This window comes from Populus euphratica, unplaced genomic scaffold (genome assembly GCF_000495115.2).
Source record: "Populus euphratica unplaced genomic scaffold, PopEup_1.0 scaffold28.1, whole genome shotgun sequence".
NCBI classification, from domain to species: Eukaryota; Viridiplantae; Streptophyta; class Magnoliopsida; order Malpighiales; family Salicaceae; genus Populus; species Populus euphratica.
The window spans coordinates 960,784-984,009 of record NW_011499862.1 but is presented as its reverse complement, the minus strand read 5'-3'; the positions used below and the strand labels follow the sequence as shown (position 1 = coordinate 984,009).

General features: G+C 34.1%; 3 protein-coding genes across 7 annotated transcripts; all 3 read right to left on the bottom strand.

Moving 5' to 3' along the window:
* Positions 1–5,997: 5,997 nt before the first annotated feature.
* On the bottom strand, positions 5,998–7,192 carry LOC105125069 (WW domain-binding protein 2-like). The gene has a single exon (XM_011025367.1). It carries the CDS (start codon positions 6,973–6,975, stop codon positions 6,106–6,108), a length of 870 nt encoding a protein of 289 aa, XP_011023669.1. The 5' UTR covers positions 6,976–7,192; the 3' UTR covers positions 5,998–6,105.
* Positions 7,193–8,382: 1,190 nt separating this feature from the next.
* LOC105125068 (uncharacterized) lies at positions 8,383–13,534 on the bottom strand. Of its 4 annotated transcripts, none has more exons than XM_011025364.1 (3): positions 12,346–13,534; positions 8,807–11,191; positions 8,383–8,767 (listed from the first exon to the last, which is right to left on the bottom strand). In XM_011025364.1, the coding sequence occupies exons 1-2, from the start codon at positions 13,313–13,315 to the stop codon at positions 8,826–8,828; spliced, it is 3,336 nt and encodes a 1,111-aa protein (XP_011023666.1). In that variant the 5' UTR covers positions 13,316–13,534; the 3' UTR covers positions 8,383–8,767; positions 8,807–8,825. The 4 variants fall into 4 exon arrangements, with proteins under 4 accessions (XP_011023666.1, XP_011023667.1, XP_011023668.1 ...); XM_011025365.1 differs by having other exon boundaries at positions 8,383–9,788; positions 9,822–11,191; XM_011025366.1 differs by having other exon boundaries at positions 8,383–9,791; positions 9,825–11,191.
* Positions 13,535–14,718: 1,184 nt separating this feature from the next.
* LOC105125067 (acyl-CoA-binding domain-containing protein 4-like) lies at positions 14,719–22,506 on the bottom strand. 2 transcript variants are annotated; one of them, XM_011025362.1, is made up of 19 exons: positions 22,268–22,506; positions 22,163–22,177; positions 21,659–21,729; positions 20,978–21,041; positions 20,810–20,890; positions 19,600–19,794; positions 19,410–19,487; positions 19,016–19,126; positions 18,819–18,885; positions 18,677–18,738; positions 18,322–18,461; positions 17,833–17,959; positions 17,638–17,752; positions 17,226–17,314; positions 16,563–16,646; positions 16,291–16,479; positions 16,031–16,180; positions 15,785–15,844; positions 14,719–15,247 (listed from the first exon to the last, which is right to left on the bottom strand). In XM_011025362.1, the coding sequence occupies exons 1-19, from the start codon at positions 22,319–22,321 to the stop codon at positions 15,062–15,064; spliced, it is 1,938 nt and encodes a 645-aa protein (XP_011023664.1). In that variant the 5' UTR covers positions 22,322–22,506; the 3' UTR covers positions 14,719–15,061. The 2 variants fall into 2 exon arrangements, with proteins under 2 accessions (XP_011023664.1, XP_011023663.1); XM_011025361.1 differs by having other exon boundaries at positions 22,163–22,506.
* Between the last annotated feature and the right edge of the window lie 720 nt (positions 22,507–23,226).

Below are 23,226 nucleotides of genomic sequence, written 5' to 3'. Positions count from 1 at the left end.
AAATTTAATTATTTTAAAAAAAATATCAATTTAAATTTTATAAATTTTAAAATTACAATACTCGTAAAATTAGTTGAAATATATATTTAATTTAAATTTTATAAATTTTAAAATCACAATACTCATAAAATTAGTTGAAATATATAAAAATTAATCTGAAATCCATATTAATAAAAAAAAATATACCATCACCGAGTAACATAATATGAATCAGCCAAATAATTAACACTAGATTAATCACCAAAAAGTAATGAGACAAATATGCCAAGCTCAAGAACTCAAGTTTGAAATCCTTAATTATATCTGAATTAGTGAGTTTGTTTGTTAACCATATGGTAGGTGTCTGCCATTTTGCATCGCCCTTCGCTGCTTTGACAACTGGTGTCCGTTTTTAGCCTTGCAGATGGTGAAGTACTACGTTAAACCATGGCATAAACACTTGCATCATAGAAGAAATTAGCATTTTTGAGACCCTCGGCGGAGATGATTTTAAGTTCTAGGGCACGAACTTCCATTTTGATATAGCAATGTGATAAATGAACCGCAATTTATACAGACGAATATTACCCTCGGTGTTTGCATTTCATCGCGGGGATGAAATATTTTTTTATGTAAAATATAATATTTAAATATTAAAATGAATTAAAAAAATCAATCAAGACAAACTTATAATTGTAAATTCTTAAATTGAGTTTAATAAATATAAGAAAATACAATTATTATGCTCTTTGGTCCAATATTAGCATGTGATTATTTGCATATATATTTTAATAATAAATTATTTTTTTATTAATTAATTTTAATTTCATGTGTACTTGGAAAAATAGCAAATCATTCTTGTTCGTTAAGAAAAAGGGTGGGTAAATTTGGGCCTTTAATTGCGACTTCCAACACGAATATCCTGAAAGGAAATGCTTTGATTTGATTGCCTGCTGGCCCAGTTCTACCTCTTTACTAAAGGGCATATAAGTAAATGAAGCAAAGGGGAATCCGCTTGAATGGGCCCGGAGAAGCTCTCTATGCTTTCGGCCGTTTAATGGCATCAAACTTTAATAGTTCACTGCAACCACACAAGGTGCTTGAAGTGGTGATTGATTGTGAACATATTAAAGCCTTTTTGCTTGTCAAAAAATGAATCCTATATATATAAAAACGATATTCAATAAATTGGAATGATTTTTTGTTATTTTATTTTTCAAAAAAAATCACTAAACACTTGTGAAAATGTGGAAAATAGTTTTATTTTACTTTTAACACCAAATATTAATGCAGATAAAATGATAGTTTATTTTCCTGCCTAAACTCACTTATCAAATATTAATGCATTTTATTTTTTGCCAGTTAAAATGTCTTGAAATACAATTTTTACAAAAAAAAATTAATATTTTGAAAATATTTATGAGATAAGAAGGCTAGTTTTTTTTTTAATATAAACATTTGAGAAAAGCCCAAAGAAATAATAGGAATCAAAATTATTTGAAATGTTTTTTATTTTTAAAAATTATATTTTTATTAATAATATGGGTTTTGAAATTTCAATTATCAATAAATTCCCAAGTTTTTTTTTCTTGGATTTTTTTAATTTTAATATTTTATTTTTATAAAAGATTTAATAGCTGCAAATTTTGGAATCTTTTTATTTACTTATTTGAATTTAAATATTTGAGTTTCTTTTTTATTTATTGAGCATTTTCAAAATTCGTATTTTCTCACAAAAAAATATTTTTTAAAACAAAATTCGTATTTTCTCACAAAAAAATATATTTTTTAAAAATAAATTTAATGGTTGAGAATTCTTTTGATTTTTTTTATTGTAGCATCTCTGTGTTTGCCAGTTCCTTAAACATGTTCAGAAGTTTAAATTCTCTTTTTAAAAGATTATTTAATTTCCTCGTCTCTTAAATGTAATGATTGCGGGTACGTACTATTGTAGGAATATATAGTTTTTATTTATTAAGATTTTTGAAAATTAAGATTTTTATTACTTGGTTATTACTAAAACAATCTAGTTCAATCTTAATCTATATATGACATAGATAATAATTGTCAATTAACGTATCATTCATATGCAAAATACGCACACACACACACTAGGTTCGGAGTGCATGCTTCATCGAACCGCAGGGATGAACTATTTTATTGTGTAAGAAATAATATTAGCTGTTGAAATGAGGGAAAAAAAATCTGTCCTTGTAAATTTATAATCCTAGTAATAAGAGCTAAGTAATTGTAAGATTTGAATAATATAATAAAAAAAAAAGATAATTATAAAGCTATTTAAAAAAAAACATAATAACTTTTTAAATATGTTATTAAAATGATTATTTTTAAAATATTTAATTTTAAAATAAAATTATGAAATTCAATTCTAAATTAATAAAAAAAATATTAAAAAATTAAAAGAAATTCAATTTCCTAAACTCATCCACATATCACTGCAAGATTCACGGATTAATTTTTCATAACTGAGAAGCTCGATAGCTTTCTCTGCTGCTAAACATCTCGTGCAACTCATGAGATTGAGCACAACAGAACGCAGAAACATCAAAGAATAGTGGTGAACAAGGAAACTGAAGGGCAAAAACGATTCATATTCTACTGTGTTCATAAGCCTATACCCTCTACTGGAGGAATCATGCCTTTTCATTTCCATCTTCGGAGGTGGTAGTCATAAATAAATGCCCATAAATGAAAATCTTTTCGCACGTAGTCATATTCGCCCCAAAGCTGGAAGTTGTACTAACAGAAGACTTGGAGGCCAGTCATGGATACTGGGAGGACGACCTTTAGTCCACTGTACAAAAGTAATTGTTCGAGGAGATGGTATACGTATTGTTTCGCTAGGCTTATTTTCTGTTTTTTTTGGGATTAATGTTAGTGTTTAGATCAATTTATATATATATTTTAATTAATTTTATAAGTTTTAAAATTAATAATTATATAAATTTTAATAATTTTATGATATCTAGAAAATAAATCTAAAACCTAACAACTTTAATTACAACCTTTAGAATTAAAATCACTTTGTTTTTTGTATTGCCTAAAATACAATGAGAAAATATTTATTTTCTTACCAATGCAGTTATTTGTATGTCAACTCAAATGCAAGAATTCATGTATGAATTCATCACTTCTTTGATGCTGTCGTTATTTACTCAGTTGTAGGGTGATGGAGAGTGACTTCATCAGGAGTCAAGCTGAAGCTCTCATACATGCAAGACTTGGAACTTGGGAATTATTTAGGTGATCATCTAGTGATAAAAATTTAAAATTAAAAAATTTGTTTTTTTATGGTTTTAAATTTCTTGATTACTTATATAATAATTATTCGAGACTTATATAATTATTAATTTCAAAACTTATATAATTAGTTATGATATATGCAACTGATTTAAACATTCCTATTAATTTATATTAATCTAGAAAAAAAAATTCATATTAATAGCTATCGTTGTCAGTGACCTGTAAATTTGCTTGGAGCTACCGACTTTTTGTGAAGTTTTGCAATTTTTGAAACAAAATATATAAACCTAGAATAGTTAACCATCCTAGTTTGCTAAATTAGAAGCAAATGCCTTCAGATTATTGGTAATAACGTGTGTAGACCTCAAACTTCGGGTCATTCTCTTTGAATCTTTTCAATCAAACCCATTTGTTATATGTTTGTTCAACTCTTTTCTTGTAAGCTTTTAATTAAATGATACAAAACACGAAGTCTTGCATCATATAAAACACGAAGTATTATATCAAGATTTAGACCAAGTTTTCAATGTTAAGGATTAAAGTTTTATAGGTCATTGGATTCAGTATAATATACAAGTATAATGGATTATTATGAATTCAGACTGATCATGTGTGAATTCCTTAAATACGTTTAATTCTCATTGGAAGTTACATGCTGGATTGCATAACTACTAATATCATCCTTAAATATGTTAGCCAATAAAAATCATAGTTTATGATGAGTCATCTTATCCTGGTGAGCGTAATTATTAGAACCGAAATCAAATTATTTTTTATTTATTAAAAACCGTGTTTAACTAAATCAATTGATTTTGACTAACTCATTGTAAAAGATTAATTAAAATTAAAATTCAATTAATTCTGATAAGAATTTGGATTGTCAACCCGCAGAGAAAGGATATTACTTAAAGTTGCATTACTTGACAGAAGAAGGCACTACGAGTCAACAAAAATAAAATTAGTGAAGGCCATGTTCCTAGAGAAATGCTCCTTTGTGGTGTGTCCATCCATTATATTCCCCACTCAACTTGAGTCGTGGTGGCTAATGATTTATGCAAAGGTCAATTTGCAAGAGTTGAATTTGTGCTGAAGAGGGAATTAAAAGATGACCCACTAGTGCATTGAATATATATATATATAGGATCCCCAATACTATTTTATTCAACAATATTTTGAGTTGTTCAAATTCGAAAGCAGCCTTTCAATGAAAAATTACAGTACTGGAATTGTCCAAAACAATTTCTTTTCTTTTTTTTAAAGAAAAAATCAAGCATATTTACTTTATTCTGTATTTTCTCGAAACAATTTTATGGTGATTAGGGTATAGTGGTGATGATTTCTTATTCATTATTTCTTGGATTTATTTTAAAGAAAAAAATTCAAGATAAATATATAATTTTCTCTTATTTTTATATCTGTATTTTTGTTTAAAATAGATATAAAAAATAACTAATAATATACTACTAATTACTTATTGAATATCATAAAATGTTATATTTTCTCATGAAGGAACATCTTAATTATGAAGTAAATTCCAAGCACACTACACATCAACACTATTAATCACAATTAAACAATATATAACATTATAAAAAAAGGGTAAATTGTTCATATAAAAAGTTGCTCAATTCCTTAATTAAACAATGTCTACTTTGACACCCCCATTTCTGCATGATCATGAAAGCTGTATTAGAAGGTAATCTCATTTGTCAAATTTTACACACACGCACTATAAACTGTTAAAAAAATTATAAAAAAAAATATATTAAAAAATTATTATAATTTACAATGTTTTTAAAAAAAACTACAAAAAAATTTTTTAAAAAAAATAATATATAAAAATACTATAGCAATTTATAGTGTTTTGTAAGGAAATATATAGTTGTAAGTCTTAACGAGTTTAATATTAAAAAAATAAAATTAATAAAGATGATTTTAAAAAACTTAACGAGTTTAATATTAAAAAAATAAAAATAATAAAGATGATTTTAAAAACAATCATAACTAAAAAACCATGTATGAGAATGACTGTAGCAATCCATCGCATTTAAAAAAAAATGTAAAACTAATTTTTCAACCAACTTAATATAAAAAAATAAAAGCAACAATAATTTTGAAAAAAATTATATAAAAAAAAAAATAAAAAAAACTCAAGTAAAAAAACATTATAACAATCCACAATATTTTGCAAAGAAAACTATAGTTATAATTCTCAAACAACTCAATATTAAAAAAATAAAATCGATAAATATAATTTAAAAAGTTATAAAAAAAAAACATAAAAACCAAAAAACATTATAGTAATCCATAATGTTTTTTAAAAAAACTATAAAATTAAATTCTTAACCATCTTAATATTAAAAAATAAATTTCATAAAGATAATTCTAGAAAAAAATATTATATCACATAAAAACTATTTAAGAATACTTTAATAATGGACAATGTTTAAAAAAAAACAAGAAAACTAAATTCTTAAATATTCCAATAATAAAAAATAAAACTAATAAAAATAATTTTAAAAAACACAAAAAATAGAGAAAAAATGTGGGGAATGGAAAAAAAACATGTGAAAATAATAAAAAAACATAGAAAAAAAACTATAATATTTTCCTCTATATATATATATCATTGTATTATTAAAAGATGTTGGAGGTGCGGACATGCTAAAACTAATTTTTAAAAAATAAAATAATATAATTTCAATACATTTTTAAAAATAATTTCTACAAAAACATGTTCCGAACAAAAATCCATCAATTTAATATAAAGAAGCTTGATTATTCATATAAAATAGTCACTCAAATCCACGGGTAATTACATACCAAAGGAAAGAAATTATTACAACGCCAACAAAAAAAGCCCTAGAAATCAAGTCCATCAGAAAAGCCATCGTCGTAGGCAGCCATTTCACCAACATCGGAAATCATATCACCAACCAGCAATCCACCAAGCAATCCAGCTCCCAATCCCAAAGCCATATTTCCTTTACCACTTTTCTTGGGCTTCTGTGGTTGCATCACTGGTGGATACCCACCATAACCGGGTTGTGGTGGATAACCCGGATACCCATGTCCGGGTGCAGGTGGGTATCCACCATAACCATGTTGGGGTGGTGGAGCATACTGATAAGGATAAGGATATGGATAAGGAGCCGCTTGAGGCGGTGGCGCTGGGTAGGCAGAACTTGAACCAGGAGCACCCTGATATCCCGTTGCAGGGTAGGCAGTGACGGGCTCATGATATCCCTTTGCAGTAGAAGCAGCAGCAGCAACATGCTCGCCCGTCTTTTTCGCCTTCTCCGGCGCAGGAGCATTGACTTTCTCACCAAAATTAAAGGAGAAACTCAACGTTCCTTTCATCTTCCCAGATGGGGTCTTGACAGCATAGCTCATGAGACCACCTTTTCCATCTTTTGAATCCAGTAATTCCTTGACAGGCACAGAAACCACCCCAACTTCTTTATCTCCCATCATTCGCTCAGCTAGAAGCTTGAACTTGATTTGCAAGCGATTTTGTTGAGCAGCGGCTTCGTCGATGTTGAATTTCATGGGGAAATTCCAAAGAGGGTTAGGCCCACAATCTTTATGAACGTGGGTTTTCTGTTTCTGCTTAGACTTGTGTGGATCTCCTTTGATGGAAACAACACAATAGACATCCATCTTGCCGAAAACGTTCACATCCTTGAGATCTTTGCCTGAGGCAACCGTGATCTCTAATGGCCTGCACTCCATAATGATGAAAGCTTTGATCAATCAAGAAAATTGTTATGAAGAGTTAGGAGAGAGAACTAAATTTTTTGAAAGAAAGATTGGCTTTTTGGGGTTTCGCTGAGAAAACGTTGGCTATAAAACGGTGGCTATAAATATATATACTAAGGATAGTTTTTGTTTGATTTCAAGGAAAGTGGTAGGAAGATTCGTGAGCTGTGATCAACCGAATTTAGATTCTTAAGGAATTTAATGGGAGAGGTCAACGTGGTTTTACAGTTTCAGAGCCTTCAGGAATATGAATAGTTCCCCACGCGTTTTCCTTTCGTTTTTAGAAAAAAAAAAAAAAAAAAAAAAACAGAGAAGGAATAGTAGTTATTAATTTATAATATATTGATTTTTTTTTCTATTATAGCTTTTATTTTTACAAGAGGGATAGAGGAGATGTAGTGCTTGTTTGGTATAGTGATGTTGTGTGCTGAGTTTTTTTTTTAGATTTTTTAATTTAATATTAAAATTATTAATTTATTTTTTAAAAAATAAATATATCTTAAAATATTTATCACATATCCACATTCAATTTGAACAACATACAACAATTGAGAATGAAATTGGATTAGATCAAATTGATTATCAAATTGGATTAGATCAAGTAGATTTGTTTGTTCATTTGGTATTCATTACATTTCATTTTTAACAAAATCATTCCTGAAAAATTGAATAATGAAATTTGATAAATTTTCATAACCGATAAAAATATTAAAATATTTTCTAAAAAATTATATAATAAAGTTTAAAATTTAAATCTACAAATTGACTTATAAAAAAAATCTAACAAATACGCATACACTAAATATTATTTATTGTTCATTTGTATTTAAAAAGGAATAAAAATTAAAAATATTATAATTGATTGAAAATAGTAAATAACTCTTAACAAGTATTTAAAAAAATGCATTAGCTAAATAAAGACTTGTGATTATGATTACTAGTAGTAAATCCGTGTATACAGCGTGTGATGTATGTATTATTATTTTGATCTCGGATAAATAAATGAAATACGCGTAGAAGGCGTGTTTGTATTTAAATATATGGAAAGTAAACTTTTTGGCTAGTACATGCCTTCGCTCTGAAGGACAAAATGTCCTCATCTACATTCTTCGAGACGGGAGGGGCTAGGAATGACGTTGACACGTGGAGCCACCCATTTGCTTGAAGCTGCACGTGTAGCACAGCCATCATCAATCACGTCAATTTGCCGCCTTTAAAGGATCCACAACTGAGGACATAATAGTAAATACAAGCAATGCCGATGTTAACGACGTTATAATCTCTTCAAATAAAGGATTCTTGGGCGCCGCTCCCAGTCATGGGGGGCCACCTGCTATGTATATATATATAGGCGTGATGCCGATGATGGGTCTTCACGAGTTTTGCTAATCCAACAGGAAACTAATAAAAAATATATGGTATGAGCAAATTTTCTCACCACATGCAGATTAAGCACAAGATGGAATGGAAATGCCATGAGTAGGTATAACTAATGGAAATGGAGAAAAGAAGAGGATGGTGCAATCTTATGGGTACATTTTCGGAGTAATCCACCCCCATGCTTCATAATTTTACAACAAAACTTAGTCACGATGGATTTGCTGGATTGACATTGGCGCCCGGCGAGGAAGACCCCGTATCCTTGTGTTTATAACAGTTGCTGCCTTTTCACGAGAAAATTTATTGCAGCCATATTGATTGTGTCCCAATCGATGCACAGTACACACCCAAGAGCAGCCTTGGAGGAGTTGGCTGGCTTTTTTGTCCCAATTCATGCAGTCCAATCCTTCGATGAGGGTTTTGTGTATTGGCCCTATCGGTTGTCAAAGAGAGTGGTAAGGCACATAACCTAACAAGCCTGACACGGAGGTGACAACATCGTTGCAAGTGGTCAAAAGGCTCAGCATCTGCTGCGAAATATCTATGCTTGGTGTACTGGGTCCGGCACTTGGAGGGGTGTTGAAATTGTGAGAGTTTCTGGGTGCTACTTCGGTATGATGATGTGAATAATTAAGAGGGGCTTTTGCAAATTGAGTAGGGAGGGGAAGAATAGGCAATTGAGATGGGGGGAAAACCATTTGAAAGTTCTTACTACTAAAACCCATAGCAACAGAAGTAGTAGGTGCATCACCATCAGCAAAACTAGCATTGTTGTTGTTGTTGTTGTTTCTATTACCAACCATCATTTGCTCTCCACTATTAGTTTCCCCCTCACCCAACATGAATTTTACACGATTTCCTCTACTACCATTAACACCAGTTACTGGTGCTGCTTCATCACCGTTTGGTCTCTTCAATATAGATTTCAGCTGTACTGTTGACTGTGAAGGAGGCTGGTGTGCAAATGCTACTGCTTGCCAATCAGCAAGAGAATCCTCAGCCTGTGCTGCATCAACAGAAGTGTCATCTCTGCTTTTGTCAGATTCAGGTGCCTCAGAAGCAGGAGCTCCTACTTCCCGAATGTTGTACCTTACGTTCACATCACCAAACAAGGATTTGTTACCAAGAGCATATTTAAGAGCTGCCTGTGCATCAAGCTTTCGACGAAACACAACACGGCATTGTGATGACTTCCAGAAGACACGGATTGCAGACTGATCTAGTGACCCAAATCGAGCAAACCTTGCCTTCAACTGAGCAGCAGATGGAAGAGATGTCTCAGGAGGGAACCTCAGCACCAACATGGTGGGCTCAATAGCTCTAACTGGAGGCTCTGTTTTTTTGAAAGAATCTGGTTTGACTGACTTCCGCGGAGGTTGCGCCACTGGCTGTTTTCCTTCTGCCCGTTGGGTAGCAGCAGTCTGTTTCACTTCTGCTCTCTGCCTAGCCACTGTTTCTTTCCCTTCCGCTCCCAGGGTATCCAAAGTTCTCTGAGCCTTCTTCTCTGCAGCCAATGACTTCAACTGAATAATTTTTTTTAGCCTTTTTGCTGCAATTTCTTCCTGGCGATCAGATGGCAAACGCTTTCGTCCAGCTTTTGTTGGATCATTAGGTCTGACAAGGAGTTTTGCTGGTTTTGAAGGTATCAAACCTCTGGCGTCCTCACTGGCAGAATAGTCAGAAGCCCCAATACTGGACAAGGATTTAGTGCCACTAACTTCAACAACCTCAGTCTCGGAAGGTGGTGACAAAACCAAGCTTTTCTGGAAAACAAGGGACCGGAATCGCAGGAAGAAATGCATTGTAACTGAATGGCTATTTCTTTCTGCAACGTGGAAAGGATCAAGAGCTAGAGCAAGGAAATCACTAAGTAGCTGTGATAGCTCAAACTCAGTACCATCTTTCTTTTGACTGTTAAGCTGAGAATCCTCTCCAGGAGAAACACTGACATGGGTGGATTTTCCTAATGAGATTCTCACTTCCTCACCTTTTCCAGTGGCCAATCGCTTCTTTGGACCATCAGGATTAGTTTCTGCTCCTATCTCTTTCTTCTTTTTCCCCCCCGTAATAGACTTCCGCAAGCTGGTGTCCCCAACAGGACGTTTAATGACTTTGACCCTTTTTACTCCACTACCAGTACTTGTTCCAACAGATTGTGTGGCATTAAGTTCTGAAAGAAGTGAAGCGGGCTCACCATTCTGAAGTTTACTCAATTCACTGTCTACCTCTGCTCTTGCAGAAAAGCTCAGTTCATTTTGCTGAGAAACTTGATTTGATCTTGATGCTTTTGCACTCTCTTCATTTGTACAATCTGACACACCCTTAAGCTGCTCCTTCCCAGGTAAGTCAGGCCACCCTGTACTCATCAGACCCACAGCCACATCTGATCCTTGTTCACCTTTTATTTCTTGCATAGCACCCTTCTTATCAAGAGACATATTTGCATCTCCTGGAGCATGATCTAAGACTAACGCTGCTTTGCCAGCTCCATCTTCACTAGAATCCACATCTTCTTTGGTTATAAGCACAGACTGCTCGTGTTTTGCTGAAATATGGGGGGTTGAAGCTCTTTTCTGCAACACAAAATCGCCAGCTTCCACTGCTGATGAACCAGCCTCCACGTAAACTGCTAGGGATGAGGAACCTGCTTGCCTTTGGACAATTTCAAAACCTCTCAGCTCACCTGGCTCATCTCTTTGCTTAAGGAGATAATTGCCTTTTTTTGAATAGTCCTTGACTTTTATAGGTTTTTTTGAGCTCTTCTCGCTACCCGGAGCTTCAGCTATCACCAATGGACCACTCAAAGGAGCTGGGAGAATAAAAAGAAAACGTGTTCAAACATAGAATAAAAAATAGCCAACAGAAAGGAGAAAAAAAAATGAAAGGTCCATCCAGGCAAATTTATGAAACACAAACTATAAAAGGAAGAAAGTGCGGGCTCTCACCTATGATCTGTGATAATAAAAGAACCAAATCTTATACCACATATGCATGAGATTAGAGGTGCTAAGAATTTTTCAGAAGAAAAAGGCTCATCATGTTCTGTAAAATCTCTGAAATTTCAATATATAGAATTGCTTGGTGCAATGAATCTTACACAAAAAATGTGCCAAGTTTCTTACATATATTTCACTTTCAATTAAAGCAGAAAGCTAATTTTTAACTTTCAAAAATTCAGGCTAGAACTCTTAAGAAAACATTTATTAGACATGAAATTGGACAAATTCAATTTTGGTGTAGTATTTTATTTGGAAACTGCCCCATGAATCATATTTCAAATTCAATAACATGCAGATACATAAAAGGGGCCAATTAGTTCTCAAAGGCAGACAAGGCACAAAGATTAGCAACCTCTATTTGGAAAAGAGATTGAGCCAAATAAAAGGATGCTAGCAAACATGCTCTGAGGCAATACTCAGAAATACACACACATTAAAAATTAAAATAATAGATAAAATAAATGTGAATGTTCGCTATATTAACTTATTAAGAGTTTCAACAAAGTTGTGCATGCATCCACATAATTTCTGTGATGCATCGAGTGCCTTACACTTTATTTATCCCTCCAACTGCATGGCGCAAGCATAAAGATACTATTCTCAAGGAGTTGAAGATTTAACCATTTGATAACCATTGATACTCTATCTTATTATAAAACAGAGCAAGAACTTAACTCTTATGCCTTCACTATAAATCTCAGGGGAAATGCTTGGGTTGCATTAGAGAAGTGAAAACAGTCAGTGCACATGTAAAAACACAGCGAGAGAATCCAAACTACTTGTCATTATTCAAGAACCAATGTGATAAATAGAAACAAAAGGGAGTACAGGAAGAAGAATGGGCATCCAACATCATGGGTAAATAACATCAAGAGACTATCTCCAATGCACAAATCAAACCTTCAAGACCTAAGCAAACCGAACATTGCAAACAAGCACAAAACAATTACCAAGAAAACAATACCTCGAGTTGGCTCTTTAGCAAGCTGATTTGGTACCTTAGCGGTATCATTAGAAGGCCGTGAACTGTGAACTGCAAATGCCTGTGCATAGGTCTCATCAAACTCTTCAAAAACAGCCTTGCGAAAAGCAAAAGCCCTCGCCTTATTCTTAATAAATTCAAAACTCTGCTGATCACATCCATGAGGCCCGACAGCCAACTGCTTCACAAAAGCAAGAGTCTCCCCCGGCTTAAACCCATCTCTTGCCTTCATAATCTGACTCGCCGAATAAACCCCTCCAGGCTCATAATCCGACACATCCACCACATAATACCCTGGCACATTTGCAGGCCTAAAACTATACTTATTCCTACACTTACAAGCCAAGCCAAGTGCACTCCTCCTACTCGCCTCATCCGTTGCCTCCTCCACTGCCTTAATGAAAGTCCTGGAATTTGTTTGCTGCGATTTCTCTGCGAAATTCACATCAAACTGAATAAGCTCCGCCGGATCAAACCAACCATAACTACTGTCCCCGAAAAAAGCAACCAACACATGACCTTCCCTCCTCGTCCGCCTTACTGACGAGGAAGCAAACGCCTCATTAAATATATGCCCCGGCCACCGCGGATGCGATTTCACTTTCCCCCAAACCATATCACCGACTTCAAAACCATAAATCAATGCCCTAGACGTACCAGCCATCGCTCCATTATCCTCATTAGCAACAAAATCATCAAATTCACTCCATAAAGATCTATAATCTCCTAACGCTAACCTATCTTGCCTCTCTTCATCTTCAACAGCAAAATCAAAACTTCTTTCACTTCTCACTTCAGAAACCCTAGATTCTTCTTCTTCTGGTTCTTCCTCTTCTTCAATCTTAGAAACCCTAGCATTGCTAGCTTCTTGTTGTTCACTCTCGATTGATGAAACCCTAGGTTCCTCTTCCTCTCCATTCGAATTTTTTGTGTGTAATTCAGCATATATCATTTGCAAGAGGTGAAATTGAAAGAGTGAACACTGGAAAGATGGAGTCTTGATTGAAGGCTAAAATAGTTATCCTTTCTATTGAGAGAGATTAGGGTCTGTTTGGTTCGTGTAAAACTTTGGGTTTTCTTGGAGGAAGGGAGATAAGGGCGTGTTTGGATGGAGAGAAAATAAGGAGGGATTTTGTAGTAATCAGGAATTTTTATCTGATGGGGCGGGGCGAGCGGGGTTGGGGAAGGTTGTCGATGGTGCCACGTTATGAGATAGTGGAAGGGGAAATGTGGAGCCTTTACTTACCAAAAAAAAAAAAAGAAATGTGGAGCCTTTTCTTAAAGTGGATCCTGGCCGTTTGATGAAAATCATGATGTCATTCAATATTTGAAGAAATTTTGCCATGTCCCCATCAACGTTTTTTCTTCATTAAAAGTGAATTTTGAGGAAGATATAAAAAATAAGAGAAATGTGTGGATTGGGAAACCAAGGTGATTGCTTGTTTGGGAGTGATGAAACTTTTCACAACTTGTCAATCAATTCAGTGACTTTTTATTTGAATTTTTGGCATGATTGGATTGGATTAGATTTTATTTTAAACTATATTTAAAAAAAATTCATTTAAAACGCTAAAAAAATGAATTAATTTAAATCTTAGATTAGGTTAGACCGGGAACGGGCGGGCATAATAATTGGATTGGATTAGATTTTATTTTAAACTAGATTTTAAAAAAAATATTTCATTTAAAACGCTAAAAAAAATGAATTAATTTAATTCTTAGATTAGATTAGACCGGAAACGGGCGGGCATAATACTCATGATTGATCTCCATTACTTTCTAGATTTTATTTTTAAATAAATCCAAAATGTGTGTTATGGAGATTTTTTTTATGATAATAAATAAATAAGCATAAAAAAAGATGAGAAATATGTGAAATCAAGTTGATTATTATCATTCTCCATATTTTTATTTTTGTTACATCTAGCGTGTTGATTTTAGAGGCAGCGAGGGAGAATTTTCGTGATGATGGTAGAAGAATATGAATGGTTCGTATAGTTTTGCCATGCATAAATAAGCCCAAGAATTCCAAACAATCAAAAACCACACAATATATATATATAATCTCTCGCGTTACAAGTGAAATCTCAGGGATAATTTACATTAACAAGCTACACATGAAAGATTAAAGCAAGAGAAAAAGAAATGCATCTTCCAAGCATGTCCTGTTAGCCCGACGAATTTGATTGGGCCTTGAGAAACTCCCGTGCAAATTGCATTTGCCCTCCACGCAGTTTTATTTGCATCAGCCATAATAAAGAAGGTTTGGTTAAAATTTGAGGGAGAGGAAGGGCCTATTCTTCACAGCAAAATCCATGTTCAAAATTGTAGCAGCTCACAAAAAGAGCAACAATCTCTGTAGATAATAATATAGAGTATTGAAGCTTAAAATTACTATAACAAAAGAATGTTGGCCAATTTTGTTGGCAAATAATGAATTCTATACTTTCATGCAGTAACAGTTTTTTTTTACTTCCAATACAAGCCCTGTAAAGATCTGAAAACATAAAAATATATAATGACTATATGAACTACAAACTAAAGGGTGTATTCCTTCACAAACCCGGAAGGGGTTTCACGGTGACCAACAAAAACTCGATATGTTTCTTCCCATTGCCAAAAGAAAATATATGATAGGTAGTGGATCAATGAGAAACAAATCTAAGCAATCGCTACTTAATGAGGATTCGACAAAAATTTAGGCATCGTCTCCTTTCTGGCCGCCAGGCGTTCCAGCAAGCCAGCCCCACACACCACCTGATCCCTGCCTGTGATTTGCATGTAATGCCTGTTCAGAGGCAGCCTTCTGTCGTTGCAGGAGTTCAAGTTCTTTTTGCAGAGTCTCCATTGCTTGAAGCTTTTGTCGTAGTTCCGCAACATCAACCTATTAGCTCAAGGAGTGATTAACTCGCATAAAACTATTTTATATGGAGAAAGAACTGGTGCTATTTTGGGAGATTTTGCTCGTTACTATACCTGTACACAGGAAGCAGGTGGAGATTTTCATTTTTTTTCTCTTTCTTTCTTTTTGCGGGATGGGGAGAGGTAGAGCAAACAAAGCTAGAGGCTTTCAATTAACATAAATCACCTTACTTCTTGTAGCAACGAGTTAGAATATTTTATCTGGAAATTCTTCAATCTATTTTTTTTACTTTACTTGTGACAAACCAAACAGAGTTTCTTTTCCCTGATATGTAGACATAAGATCATATTATCCGTATCTTCATTTCTAGGTTGGGTTATTGAACTAGTGACAATTTATGGCTTTAACGAAAAAATAAAAATAAACTTCAAAGTAGCCAGCATGCTAATATGAGAAATCAACAGAAAAGGATTGCTCTTCATGGAAGTTCCAAGCATCATCAAATCAACACCCATGAATGGGTAAAAAGAATATTAAGAGAAAGTAACTAGGAAATACCTCTAGTTTGAAACATCTTGACTGCTCAGCAGCAAGTTGACCACGTACAGACTGGAGCTCCTACGATGCCAATAAGACAAAATTAAGGGGAATTGGATGGAAAGAAAGGGCATCTTATGAGCTAAGAGAAATTTGACAAGTGGAAAACTATCATAGGCTATATTTTGAGATAGCATGCACCTCTTGTACAAGGTACATCAGAAGATGTGCTCAAAAGACAACTAAACCTGTATGTCAAGTGATTACCTTGTAAAGGTCAGTGTTGCGAGTCTCAGCATCAGCTAACTCTTGCTTTAAATGGAGAGTCTGCAACTTCTCCTTGCTAAGTGAAGAATCCAGTTCTTCTCTCTCAGCCTTTAAAGTGGCTATAAGACTAGTTCCCTCACCTCTAGATTTCTGCATGGAATTCAAAATCTCAAGGGTGAATCCAAGACAACAATACAGCGAAAGAATGTGAATTTCTACATATTCTGTCCGGAAGGAACCCATTTTGAAATTTTCCTTACCAAGGACTCTCGGTCAATGTTATCCATAACAATTTCCCTGATTTTGCCTTCTTGCCCCACTTCCAACTCAGAGTCCACATCTCTGGTGGGGTTTGTGACATTATGGACAGCAGAAACACTGTCTGGCACAGGTGTCTCTGTTATTTTCGATTGCAAGGTTGATTTGTGGCTTGGTTTTAGAACATTGACCTGACAACAGAACAAAATCAGAAAGGGGAAAAGGAGCAAAGGAGGGTGAACCTACAAGAAAGTAAGTTAAAATTAGTACTAACTTCATTGCTGTAACGCCCATTATATCCTCCAAAAGATACAAGAACATCATCACCATTATAAGAGCTCAAGACTAAACTCAAACCCTGCAATAAAAGACAGTTAGACTGATTCTACTATGGATTCCTGCAGAAAAAAATCAGACAGTCAAAGAAAACCAAGACTATCTTCAACAGCATGTCACCCTCTCTGTAGTTATGATGGAATTGATAAGACCAATTCTAGGCTAACAATGAATACTTGTGAAAGAAAACAACATCAAATAATAAAAATTTACAATAATAATAGTAGCATGATACTTTCAAACTCGATTACAAAGGCAGAAATAAACTCAACAGTTCAGATGCATTTAAACCACATTCCTACCCAGTTGCCTTAAACATCACAGCACTGCGATATCTACAGCACTCAGGTACATATTCTTTGATTGGTCATAACAACTGAACTGTTGATAATTTATAAATGCTGCTCCTTATTAAAACTCTATTCAGATTAAAAAAATCCAGAGCAAAAATGTTAAAATTTCAAGATGCCTTGTCAAACTTTTGCACTCCACATAGATTTTGATAGTTGCAATAAAATTTACACAGCTCAAGGAATAGTACAACTTTCCAATAAAATTACGTGCAGCTTAATAAAGTTCACAATTATGCTAAGTATAATACCTCACTGGCAAGAGGAACACGCCCTTGAACAGAAATTACGACAGACCAGACAAGTGTAGACATGTTCAGGACTGCAGTTTCAGAGACCCCTACACAAAGTTGACAGAAAGGAATATATGAGAAGTTTATGAAGCCGGAGAACAATTTAAATCAAATTAAGAATCCTGCCTAATTTCTTCCAATTAAAACTATTTGACTAATTGAATGGAAAAACTCATTCTTACCAGAACCAATACATAGGTTGGTCACTTATTAGAGTTATTTTTCACTAAAATAACAAGGAATTTCCAGGCAAAAAAATTTCCCTTTTTTCTTTCTGTTTGCAAGTTTACTTTGTTAGGTTTAATGGAAAATATAAATGGATTTTGTAGGTAATGCTAAATGCATAAGCTTCAAGTTGTAAAATATATACCAGACTTGTTGTCGCCACCACCAACGATAAACCAATTCTCACCAACTGTTACACCTGCATGTCCAGCCCGGGGAGTTGGTATCTCACCCTGTTGTGTGGGTCTAGTCCATTCCATCTAAAAATCCATGTACATGGAAGATATTACTAACAGTCCTATTGTGCAAGAACAAAAAACATTGAGATTAGTTATCTTACAGTTTGCAAATCAAGCACATGCTGAGCATTGAACCATGTAGCATGTGAGCCTCCACCAAAAATAAGAAGGTAACGCTCAGCATGTACTGCAGCAGCGTGATCAGATCTTGGAGAAGGAGGCACACCACTGTAAAATAGTAAAAATTAATTCAATCCTCGACCACAAATGCTCAAATCTCAGAAATTGGACGTGAGCTAGAAACATGAGATATTGTTGTGGTCAGTAATGAAAATCATAAGTGGCTCAAAGTGGCATTGGATGTACGGGTACTAAAATAGAGAGAATTCAGATTTTTCATATATAGTTCTTGATATCTTCGGAGGTAAGAAACAAACATCAAATTGCTCTAATTCCTGGAAAACTGATAGATTGTCAATTAACAAATAGCTATTAAATCCTCCATATTCCACAACCATAAAAAATGACCAATAAGATTAAAAATAGATAAACAAAGAGGCTAGGTTCTAAATTGCAAGAATTGATCTTACACAGCATCAATTTCATCCCAGGTCATGGTTTCTAGGTCAAGAATATGCAGATCATTCAAGAGAGATCTCTTTGCATCTTGTCCACCAAAAATCACTAAGCTTGTCCCAACAAGGGTGACTGATTGACCACCACGTGAGACCTGCAATGCATAAAATATATAACAGTTTATACATTGTATAAGTAATCGATATCATTAAAGAGTCAGGATGGAACACTGTTGAGCACAAGCATTCCTTTCTTTGTGCTGGGACTCAGCAGACTCCTGCTTTGAACGTTAAATAATACAGTGATTAAGTGCTTCTGTTTTGTAGGAAATGCAGTAGATGAGAGAGAGGGAGAGGGAGAAGTACATACTGGCGCTTTCCCATAAGTCTTTAAGGTTGACCAAGTGCAAGATTGAAGATGAAATACCTTGACTGTAAGAGAAAATAAATCAACTATGAAAGCAATGTGGGTTTAAATCACAAAACCACATTAATGATAGTATATTATATACTCTGGATAGTTTCAGAAGGATCCTTTGTATGTCCAGCAACTGATAGAAGCTTATTCTCCCATGGTATCTGCAGAAACAAAACATACATTGTCTGATTCATCAAAACATGAGGATATCCAATCCCAGATAGATCAGCATGGATTTGCATGAAACTTGCTTTAGAAATTGTATAAAAGGAAATTTGGTTTTATACTAACCAAGGAATGGCCAGCACAGGGAGTTAATTTAGCTGGAGACTGTCCCTCCTGTGACTTATTCTCGGCCTTAAAATTGACCTTTGACCAGGCCCAGCTTCTCAAATCCAGCACCTGCATTGTGCAACGAGTTTTGAGAAAGGATTGTAAAAGGTTAAGTTAACATAGTTGATAGCCATTTTCAATGGTTATCAATTAAACGTAAAAGAAAAATACAGATATAGTATACCATATAAGAGAAAAAAAAATAGTTTAAAAAAAACATAGGGCCATGAAATTTGATATTTAGAATATTCCAGAAAAAAATTGAATTTCAAGTACACAGAAACAATAAATATTTGCGGGATTAGTTCAGTTCCATTTTCCAAACTAACATTCCCATATATGGTTTGCTTACATGAAGATCATTGAGATAGCGGCCATTGTGATTTCCCCCATATACATACATCTTATCTTGAACAATTGCTGCTCCATGCTGAAAAATAAGAAAGATTTCATTCAGAAAATGATAGGAAAGCAGTGAAAATAAGAATAAACAACAGAAAAAAAGGAATGAGTGCAATTGAAATTTTAAAAGGCAGTCGTACCTCATATCGGGCTTTTGGGGGTTGGCCAGTTATTGAAGGTGCAATCCATTGATCATAGACAGCAACTGTACCAACATCTTCGGAGACAACATCTTTATCCTGTGTTTCTACAAGAGTCCCATTCTCGATAGAAATGGTCTTTGTCTCTGGGAAAGAGTTCTCATTCTTGATGATAGGCTCATCTTTTGAGTAATGCTACAGCAAGCAATATTTATTGAGTACAAGATTTGGAGAGAAGAAATTAATGAGAAAAAATGCAGAACCAGGGGACAATTATCACATTAAAGGCCATGATGAGCATTGTCTCCTTCAGTTCTTTCTCTCTCCCATTTTGGATTTAAAGTAGAATTAAGGAAAAAGAAAGTTTCCTGAACAAACAAATGCAACTCACTAGAAACTATCACACACATGCACATACAAGCAAGTTTCCAGAACAAACAAATGCAACTCACTAGAAACTATCACACACATGCACATACAAGCAAGAGATGCATGAACAAGCCTCCGCCTACAAACAAGACATAAGCATACACTTCCATTGGATCTGTTCAAGTAAAAGTGTACTTAAGTGAGTGCAGAAGTGGAATTAGTTAGGCAATTTGAAAGTTGTTGAGTGGAGGTTCTTGTGGTACATGATGAAATTGAGGTAGCTGAGCAGCAGCAATAGATTATGGTGCAGGATGGCTTGGATAGAGGTAGGTGGTGGTGCATAATGACAGCAGTTGTAATGATGCTTCAGATGGCTAGTTGGTTGTTGCATCAACATTTTCCTTTCAAAATTCCACTTATTTTATCCTTTGCTTCATTTATGTTTCCTTAAAGAATCATTGATGACGCGTTCAATGGGCACAAATTAATTGCCAAGCAATACTTTTATCATGCTAAACTTGAATTCGGAAACCTTAAATAGATCACCACTAAAGTCCTAAAAGGTGTCACTTATGTCATGTGACACTGGTATCGTATGTGAATTCCACAGAAATTATTCACATTGTGCAGCAAAGGCCATGCACACACCAAACTAAACAACAGATCCTTTGGGACTATTAACAAAGACATTAGTTCAGATATATACTTTGATATTATGTTAACCAGCAAAAAATATCAATGTCACTAAAAACATATAGAAATAATTCATTGTTCGAAGATAAAAGATGCAGTATGGAAGAAATGAAAATAAACTCCACCCTATAATTCTTAATGGACTCACATTCACTGGTGTGTCTACAACAGGCTCTGAGATTTCTGAGATAGAGTTAGATGCTCTATAGTACCAACTTGGATCATCTTCCTGCCCAAGAGAATAAAAAATAATAATAATTAACTCAAGTTAAAAATCATTCATGTGACATGAACCTGAAAATCCCATTGCAACTACCTCCAATATTTTCACAAAGAGACGCATTGCTTCTGTAGAGGCCATATTTCCAAGCCCCTGCCAGCTGCACAAAAAAAATAATAGAAAAGCGGTTCCATCCATTCATTTAAGCAGGTTTATGATAATAAAAATAGAATACATAACTAGCAACTGAGTAATAAAATGAAGACAGTGCACTATCTATATCATCCAACGGCATTGCTTCTGGGACTTTGGAAGCTTCTTGCGTGAAACAAGAAAATTAAAAGAAACCAATCTAGACACATATACAAACATGTATACACAACACAAAACAAAACAATATTGCCCGGTTCTCCATATCACATGTTTGCAACAAGCATATATACTATATTAGTGTCCTATCCCGCAAGGTGGATCAATCATGTATGAGTTCAGGAACTGAACACTATCCTCCTCATTATGCAATAAACCAAAAACGTTCCTCTACATTCCTCCTAAGTTCTAAATCTATCCTGACCTCCACCGACAGAGTCAGATTCTCAATGTTACACATTGCTTTATCCTAACAAGTTTCATTCCCAATTTCTTCACATCATTTGCTCCAAGTTCACAAAACTTCATAATTCATCAATGATGCACCTAGGCTGGATTAAATACATAGACAATCACGTGAGAGAAGGATTGAAAAAAAAAGATAAGGCCGATGATAACCAAACAAACCTTTTCCATTTGCTTTGTTCTACAGCCTTCCAACTGCTAGGTTTCGGCACATTACACGGTCCAACTGTCGCCTGCAATCACATTCCAAAGAAAAACAAATTCACTAACATATTTCCACTGTCACGATCCGCTTGACAGTCATAGTCATCATAAGAAAAATTGCAGTACAAAATTAGCATGGAAAAAATACAGTATCGACTCAAATCACCTTCAATATTTCAAACTCACGCTAGATCCACCAAAATTACACACACAAAACGCACAACATCTCCAAAGACAGAAAAATTAGCACTAGAAAACTCATAAATCGCATAGAAACAAGTCAAGCACATAAATTATATGCAAAATTGAGCCTAACAATTAATAAAAATAATAGAAAATGAAATTAAAATTGGCGCCAGAACAATGCAGCCACGAATCAGAGAGAATAATATGGTGAATTCAATTCAATTAGAAAGAAAAGCAATGGATCGGGGAATGGAAATGGAGAATTGGAGAGGGAACCTGTTGGTAGAGAGCGTAGAGGAGCAAAGCGGTGTCGTTTTGGAATTTAGAAGAGACGGTACTGGTGGAATTGTGAGATCCATCAAATCCAGCGTATGCTGCAGCTGCATAGAATCGCTCGGGGTATGCGGGGCCAGAGCTTGCCCTCGCCATCGCCATTTCTTACGATAATTACTCTGCGAGTGTGTGTGTGTGTGTTGTTGTAAAATTTCAATTTATTTTGAGTGAGATTGGAAGGTAATGAATGAATGAATGAGAGACATGTTAAGAAAGGAGGAAAAAAAATATGTTTGGGATCGGTTTTGGAGGGGGAGTGCTTGTAGTGTAAGAGGCATGTTTGGTGGGGTTTTGTAATAATTTGGTTTTATTTTTTTATCTTGTTTTGGATTGCTTGATGTGCTTTTTTTTCTTTTTTTAATGTATCGAGCATAGTTGTAAAATTCAGCCACACTCTACGTAAGATCCAGCTAAATTAGGTTTTGAATCAATCTAAATTCAAGAAAAAATAAAATAATTTAATTCACCCAGTTAAAAGCTTATATCAATTTATTATTCACGTCGATCCAAGCTTGATTATGTTAAAACCTAGTTTTTAATCCATTGATTTTTTAAAAAATATATATTAAAATAATATCATTTAATTTTTTAAAAAATAAAATCAAAGCCAACTTTTCAAATTATAATATAAACCTTACCCTAAGTTTCAAAACTATAGTTTTTAGATATTATTTTTCTATCTTTTTTTAAAAAAAATGCACTTTTTATTAACTAAATATTTGAGTCACGACTTGATGTACTCATAATATTAATTACTTTTCTTCTATCAAAATCAAAGTAGGTGTAATTATTTAAGTTATCTAATTAATAGTTACAAAAAGATTAATTTTAAACAAGATTAATATTTATATTATTTAATATATTTAAATAAAAAAATTTATGTAGAATGTGAATCAATATTAACATTCTTTCACTTAACTCCATGACACCTCATTATATAAGTTTATAAATTCAGGAGTTCAAGACTAAATATGGCCAAAAGAAATTACTTTAACCTTTTACTTGAA